Source organism: Rosa chinensis, chromosome 2 (assembly GCF_002994745.2).
Source record: "Rosa chinensis cultivar Old Blush chromosome 2, RchiOBHm-V2, whole genome shotgun sequence".
NCBI classification, from domain to species: Eukaryota; Viridiplantae; Streptophyta; class Magnoliopsida; order Rosales; family Rosaceae; genus Rosa; species Rosa chinensis.
The window spans coordinates 59,376,106-59,383,899 of record NC_037089.1 but is presented as its reverse complement, the minus strand read 5'-3'; the positions used below and the strand labels follow the sequence as shown (position 1 = coordinate 59,383,899).

At 34.6% G+C, this 7,794-nt stretch overlaps 1 protein-coding gene across 2 annotated transcripts; it reads right to left on the bottom strand.

Moving 5' to 3' along the window:
• Nucleotides 1-548: 548 nt before the first annotated feature.
• Nucleotides 549-6,966, bottom strand: LOC112189202 (putative leucine-rich repeat receptor-like protein kinase At2g19210). Of its 2 annotated transcripts, XM_024328477.2 has the most exons (13): nucleotides 6,846-6,966; nucleotides 6,216-6,747; nucleotides 3,750-4,228; nucleotides 3,509-3,647; nucleotides 3,006-3,077; nucleotides 2,853-2,924; nucleotides 2,669-2,749; nucleotides 2,334-2,506; nucleotides 2,009-2,235; nucleotides 1,797-1,923; nucleotides 1,475-1,540; nucleotides 1,199-1,388; nucleotides 549-1,120 (listed from the first exon to the last, which is right to left on the bottom strand). In XM_024328477.2, exons 1-13 carry the CDS (start codon nucleotides 6,937-6,939, stop codon nucleotides 712-714), a joined length of 2,661 nt encoding a protein of 886 aa, XP_024184245.1. In that variant the 5' UTR covers nucleotides 6,940-6,966; the 3' UTR covers nucleotides 549-711. The 2 variants fall into 2 exon arrangements, with proteins under 2 accessions (XP_024184245.1, XP_040371265.1); XM_040515331.1 differs by lacking the exon at nucleotides 3,006-3,077.
• Nucleotides 6,967-7,794: the final 828 nt, after the last annotated feature.

Here is a 7,794-nt window from a genome sequence, read left to right as displayed (position 1 = left end):
ATAAAATGTATATGTCATTTGTTTCTTTGTATGTTGTGGAGTAGTGTCGATTTTGTTGCTTCATCCTCATTTTTTTTGTTTTTAGTACTTTTTGATAAGTTAGGTTTCAGTTCCCCTCCTCGCCGATTATATTATCTTTTTCTTTTTCATTTTAATAAAACTCAATAGATGTGTACGTACGTATCTTCCAGACCATCCTCTGTTCATTAAAAAAAGTTGATAAAGAAGGACAATTTAATCGGCCAAGAAATGTCTTTTTGCTGCAACTGTGGATCAAAGACATACATGCTTAGCAAAGTAATGCATTATTCTTCTACTTGATTATTAATGTGATAAACGGTTCAATTCTGTTTACTGAGTAGATTTACATAGAATATCCGACGACTAAAGCTGCAGCAAAATTATTAAGGCAAAGAACAAAGTTCAGAAGATCAATCGAGATTTTTTTCAATAGTACTGATTGAGAATAACATTGAATCTAAAGTACACATAAGAATTGACCAAAAAAAAAAAAAGTACACATAAGAAAAAACCACCGAATCTTTGTGCACACCTATACTTTGCTGAATCCTTGTATATGCAAAATATATCAACATAATCTGAGATGAAACTTGCATGTAATTAAGAGCATGACAATTAATGAGAGTAATTTTTAACACACAGGATTACAGTTTTCAGCGGTGACAACATTGAACATTTTATGGAGAAGTACTACCTAGGCAGGGGTCTCATCTCAGTGGTGAATTTCAGTGACATCATCTCAACTGAATCTTTCGATGCTGTTGCATAGCTCTCCTTTCGAGCCAATTCTGCAGCCAAGCAGTCCTTCAGCTCTGTCACTACCTGACTCATGGTTGGCCTGTTGTTGGAACTTGAAGATACACAAAATATAGCTATTTCAACAGCCTTCCACACAGAATTACTATCAAAGTTTCCTTTTAGCCTTGAATCTATGATACTTGTAATGTCCCCTTTCTCAACCATGAAATTAACCCATTGAGCAATGTGAATTTTCTCATGTGTCTTTGATATCACAGGTCTACTTGTGATTATCTCCAACAGCACAATCCCAAAGCTATAAACATCACTTTTTTCATTTAACATGTTTGATAGGTAGTACCTGCAAGCCAAACCATGCAACTCAAGTTACATCTTCCGAAAGATTTTCTTCACTAATCAAAAAACCAAAAACACTTACTCAGGGTCAAGGTATCCAGGAGTTCCAGCGACACGTGTCCATTGACGAGTCCCATCCTCAGCAGGAAAAATTCTAGACAGGCCAAAATCAGATAGTTTGGCTTGAAAGTTTTCATTCAACAAGATATTTGTAGATTTCACATCTCTGTGGATTATAGGAGGTCTGGAACCATAGTGCAGATACTCCAGTCCTACAATTTAAAACTTCCACATCAGATTTAACAAATTAAAAGGAAGAGAGGCTATGATGGGATTATGAAAATTTCAACTTGCTGACCATGTGCTGCATCAATTGCGATTCGAAGTCTTTCCTCCCAACTCAATATATATGAACTGCTATGATCTGCATTTGTACATAAATATTAGTCTGTTCCTTGCTTTTCTAACTGAAGGAACCTCAATCATGTGGCTATTGAGGTTGATGTAAAAATATAGTTATTCTTGCATTGAGAACTTATTTGTTAGCTGCAGGTTGGTATAGGTGTTCAGTCTGTAATGAATCTCATCAGTACACTAGTCTTGAAGTAACCATCCTTATTCGAAATTGAAAGACAAAAAAAAAAACAGAAAAATAAAATATTCCAGCAAATCAGCCAAACCTGAAAGATGTTTGTGTAAGTTTCCATTAGCCATATATTCATAGATAAGCCCTGCATTGGTTCCATCCTTGCAATATCCAACAAGGTTCGTCAAGTTTTTGTGATGAACTCTCATTAGAAGATTAACCTGCCAAAAGAAGAAAGCAATTTGAATTTTGGGTATATAATTGATCGATCAAGTGTTTTTTTGTATAGTTCTTTACTAATAGTACCTCTGAATGAAATTCTTGATATCCTTGAACGGAAGATGGTGAAAGCAACTTCACAGCTACTTGAGTGTCACCTATGGAGCCATGATATACTATTCCAAATCCTCCTCTACCAATAATTCTCATAAAATTGTTGGTGATTTGGAGAACCTCAGAGTAAGTAAATTGACGTCGTGATGATGGCTCGATTGACTCTCGCTGAATGGTTGGTATTGAATCATTAACATCTCCTAAGGCCATTACAAGTCCAATAAATCATTTATTCATGGAGAAAAATTCTTTGTTCAATAATCAAAAGTTCATGACAAACACTGTTCATGTAGTCTACCTTGTTTCCTTCTCCTTGTCAGTCCCCAACAAACAGCTGCTGCAGTTAATAATAAAAGGACTAAAGTTCCAACAACTGACGCTACTACTGGAACAACAAAATTGTTTTTGTTCTTCTTCTTTTCCTTTGATCCGCAGGAAACTGGTGCAGTTAGATTTTGGTTTTCACACAAGCTGGCATCATGTAGATAGTGGCAACATGAGTAAAACTTGAAAGTTGAATGAAATACCTTAGTATTTGATTTTAGGTACTTATTATCTGATTCATAATCATATATATAGTTCCGATAGAAAATTTATGATTTTTTTATAACTACCAAGGGTTTAATGTCACACCTCAATAACAGCAAACCACCATTTGCTTTCTGAATTAAGCCAACTGGAACTGAACCTGTGAGCTTGTTATTTTCCAAGTTTCTGGAATGATAGAGATATATACAGTACTTAATATGAAATTATAATAAAGCATTTGATGTATAAATAAAAATGCATACATCAGCGACACAGTCGAATAACTTACAGGACTTTTAAGTTTGGCAATCGAGACAAAAAGTCAGGCACCAGTCCTGTCAAATTGTTGTTAGATAAATCCCTGAAACGATCGAGCAACTTATAGTAAAGAAACTGTTATCTGAGTAGTCAGCCTTTCCATGATTTCGAAACAAACACTTACAGAGTCTGTAGCATTGTGAGACTGGATAAAGATGGATCTATATCTCCAGTTAAGCCACTAAAGGACAAGTTTCTGCATTGAATTTTACAGGATGGCTTTACTGTGATAACATTACTAATTAATTGGATAGAAATGCAAAAGCAAGGAACATATCGTTAGTGGCAATAGTTTTTCAAAATAAAAGTTCGAAGACAACTTTGGCGGTCAAAACTTTCGTCGGTAGTATATTTCTTAATAGGCGAAATGTCGCCGGCAAAAATTTTCATAATTAAATAAAAGTTCGTTAGCAAAAAATTCGTAATTGGTGAAATTTGTGCAATCGATTTATAAATAAAAGTTCGAAGACAGCTTTTACCTACGAATAGTCCGCGGGCAATATATTTCCTAACCTACAAATGTTTTCTTCTCCCAAAAAAAATAAAAATAAAAAAACCTACAAAGGTTCGTCGGCAATTGTTTTTAACCTTGTGCCGGTGAAAATGTCCATGAGTATGCATACTTACAAGGAATTGATTCTGGGGGAGTCATAACCATCGTAACTGCAGTTTAAACCTGCCCACACATACTGTTGAGGAGCACATGGATCACCTTGCCAATTTTTCTTCACTCCATAGGTTGACTTGATTTTCTTCATGGTGTCCACTGACATTTTGCATGCATAAAGAAATTCTCGACCAAGTCAATTGCATTCGATTTTTTGGAGAGACTTGAGAATTGAGATCATATTTCGGAAAGTTTACATACCTTCTTCTTGGTTTGTTTCTTCCTGTAAGAACTCGATAACTGTATAAATCTCGAAGGCATTGATGATGGGCGGAAGGGTAGAGTTTCCTACTTGAGAGATTGAAAAATTATGAAGCCCTCCAGTCAAGGGCCCTTGGGTGAATACAGTAAATGAGGATAAGTATGCTGGACTAAAAGGACGATAGAAGGGCTTTCCATTCCAAGTAATGCTCAAGAGTCTAGGTTGGTTGGCTGGGAGACTTTCAACTTCAGCGAAGTGCATGTAGACATAGTATTCGGTATTGCTATCCGGGGGAGTCCACCCAATATACAAGGAAGCATTTTCATTTTTCGGTGTTGCAGCAGTGCTCATGACAATAGATGGCAGTTGGTAGGGATTTTCACTTGTTGCAGAGTCAATGGTAAGCGAGGTACTTAGTTGTGTCCATCCATTGTAAGAATAAGGGTACCACCAGCGATCATGAACGTCGTCGTTATACCTGAGTAGCAAAAAGTTTATCTGATATAATCAAGAACACTGAAATATCTATTAATATCAATTATCAAGAATGTTTTTTTGTTTTTTTTGTTTTGAGAAACAATTATCAAGAATGTTAGTTTAATTAAATATAAAAATAGGTCTTTTCCAATATATATATATATATATATATATATATATATGTATCAAACTAGTTTAAATTAATAAACTGAATCTGTCAAACCTGAACCATTTATGTTTATAATTTTAAGTCGCAATTTTGAATGCCTTAATGATTATCAATTTGACTGAAAATTGGCAAAGGTGATCTACATAGGGATCTAAAAATTGAACGGTGAAAATGTGAAAATGTAACTGAAAATTGGGTTTAATAAGCAATCCCTTAAAATAACCAAAAAAAAAAAAATCTCTCAGTGGAAGTGTGTGTGTGTGTGTGCGTGCGTGTCTTCGCATATATTAAAATATTTTGATTTCCTTGATATGACTCACTTTTCGATCGTATATCTACATCTCGACCGTTTAATTTTTAGGTCCTAATGTATATATCACTCATGTAAATTTTCAGCCAAATTGATTATTGTTAAGGTATCGAACTAGATTAAATTAATGAACGAACCGAATCTGTCCAACCTGAATCGTTCGTGTATATAATTGTAAATCGTAGTTTTGAATGCCTTAATGATTATTAATTTGGCTGAAAATTTGCAAAGATGATCTACTATATACAAATTTTATCCAGAGCGGAGCTCCACTTTGAAATTAACTTGTGAAGTTCTAGTTTTTGGTTACTTTTCCGTCGCATATCCACATCTTGACCGTTCAGTTTTTAGGTACTAGTGTATAGATCATCTCTGCAAATTTTCAGCCAAATTGATTATTGTTAAGGCATTGATAACTGCTTTAAAGCTAGTATGGTTCAGGTTGACAGATTTAGTCCGTCCATTGGTTTAAGTGAGTTAGATTTCTTAATTAACTATCATCAATTTGGCTGAAAATTTGCAGAGATGATCTATACAGTAGTACCTAAAAACTGAATGGTCGAGATGTAGATATGCGAACAAAAAGTGACAGAAAACTCGAACTTCACAAGTTAATTTCAAAGCAGAGCTCTGCTCTGGATAAAATCTGCTACTATATATATATATATATATATATATATAGGGCCCTCTATTTTTTTTTATCACATATTCACATCTCCACAGTTCAGTTTTTAGATCCTTATGAGTAGATCATTTCTGCAAATTTTCAGCAAAATTAATGATCGTTAAGATACCGAACTAAATCAAATTATCGGACGAACCGAATCTATCCACCTAAATGGTTCATGTTCATAATTGTAAATCACAATTATGAACCCCAAATGATCATCAAAAAAAGGTATCCCTATATATAAAAATAGGTTGATATTTACTTGGGTGCTTTCTTTTCTGCACGCTCAATTAATCAACTCATTGAACAGTTAAGATGTGAATATGTGATCGAAAAGTAGGTCTAATGAGCGATCCCTTAAAAAGTCCAAAAAAAGGGGATCCCTCACTAGAAGGGCTGTGTGTGTGTGTGTACATACACAGGGCCCTCCACTTTTCGACATCTCCACCTTTCAGTTTTTAGATCCCTATGATTAGATTGTTTCTGTAAATTTTTAGTAAAATTAATGATCGTTAAGGTACTGAACTAGATCAAATCAATGGACGAACCGAATATGTTCAACCTGAACGGTTTATGTTCATAATTGTAAATCATAATTATGAACACCCAAACGTTCATAAAAAAAAAGGATCCCTATATATAAAAATAGGATGATATTTACTTGAGTGCTTTCTTTTTTGCACGCTCAAATAATTAATCAACTCAGCAAATTAGTCTAGTAGTCTAACTCAGACATTTGTAAGTGGGAGGTTCTAAGTTGGAATAAATTGCTATATATAGTTTCAGACTCTCAGTTGTTATGTAACAAAAAAAAAAATTGATATCATAGCATGACTTACATGTATGTTTTATTCGTTATTGAACCAGTGTCCAAACGATTGAAGAGTGCCAAGGAGCCCATTTGAGTCTTGTAAACTGTAGTACCCAAGGGCCTTAGTTCTATAGCTGATATATAGGGAGTCCCAAAGCCTGTGTTCACCAGACAAATGTGAATGTAGTTTTGCAAGGGGACATGTATGATCTCCTTGATTGTGTTGTTTGACTTCACTGTATCCCAGTAGTTTGCTCCAAGATGCAAATCGAACACCGGTGCCTTGTGTTGGCCATCATAATCCCCGTAAAAGAATGTTGCTCTGATCAAATATTTGGTGCTACTAATTATGTTTATGGTGTAACAGTTGCGGATACCTTCGGGAAAGTATCTGAGATTCCAGACCTGCCGTAGGTAGCCATCTCTGTGTTCTGGCAATAAGAGCTTACTTTCACCGGTGATGTTGTCCAGGAAAGTTGTGTCTGACACGTAAAATACGCCTGTTTTTGGTTCATTATAGCTAGAATTAGCTGCTAGGCCACAGTCTATGCTAATGAAGCCTGAGATAAAAAAAAAAATGAGAGGAATTTCTTATGATTAGCTTAGATGTAGATGAAACAAATTAAAACCAAAGATATGCATTGAAATATTCATCTACCTGCTTGATCTTGGCCATAAACTATAAGTACTGGTAAAATGAAACCAAGCAATGCATAAAAGAAATGGCTGAACAACCTGAGTTTTCCCTGCATCGTAATTTCCTGTCAGAGACAGTAAACCTCGTATTAGGTTCATGATCATCATGCTCTTTTCCATTTATATATGCTATAATTAATTAAATTATGAAATTATAATAAACATATATATGAGCATATATGAAATTCATTAATCAAACAGATTGTCAAGGTTAGCTTCTAGTTTAAATAATGTTGCTGTCATGTTTAGTCATTGTGATGCACTGGAGAAGGATCTGGCCTGAGTTTATGGCTGTTACGAAATTTATTAATGAACTCTTAAGTTTGAATCCTTTTGGTCAAACTAGGAATCTGTCAGCTCTGTTGATCATCTCCTTAAAGACTGTAAGCCAGGTAGCATCATAAACTACACATTTTATTAGAATATAGCATACTTATTGTGTTTAATACCCTGTGAACTTTTGAAGTACTGATATTCTTTTGTTAAAGACTTAGTTTTCTTATAAATTCTTGCATAATTAGTTGACCTGTGGAAAATAATGATTTTCTCAAGTTTTGAATATATTTATCACAATAGTGCTGAATCATGCCAGGACTAATTCTTTTTCTTCTTTTTTGAATAAAACCATGCAGGACTAATTCTTTTTAAGAGAGGGAGAGAGTGGAATTGACGCTCTCAACTCCGAATGACTATGTCAAAATTGGCATATTGAATACTGGAAATGACATCTATAACTTAAGAGCAGCTAAGACAATTAACAAACCCGTTTCCCTAAAAATTACTGATTAATGTGGAAACCAATAAGGTTCTACACCATTAACACCTCGAATGAAGGACTAAACTACAAAAATTCTATAGGGACCAAATATGGTTGTCTTCCTCATTAATTACAGTGAAACTTCATTCTGATG

Bases quoted from the DNA above. Each gene is read 5' to 3' on its own strand.
- LOC112189202 (XM_024328477.2), bottom strand. From the start codon at position 6,939: ATGCAGGGAAAACTCAGGTTGTTCAGCCATTTCTTTTATGCATTGCTT. The intron at 2,925-3,005 runs GTAAGTGTTTGT...CGATCGTTTCAG, and splicing joins CTCACAATGCTACAGACTCT to GGATTTATCTAACAACAATT. The intron at 2,236-2,333 runs GTAGACTACATG...TAATGGCCTTAG, and splicing joins GACAAGGAGAAGGAAACAAG to GAGATGTTAATGATTCAATA.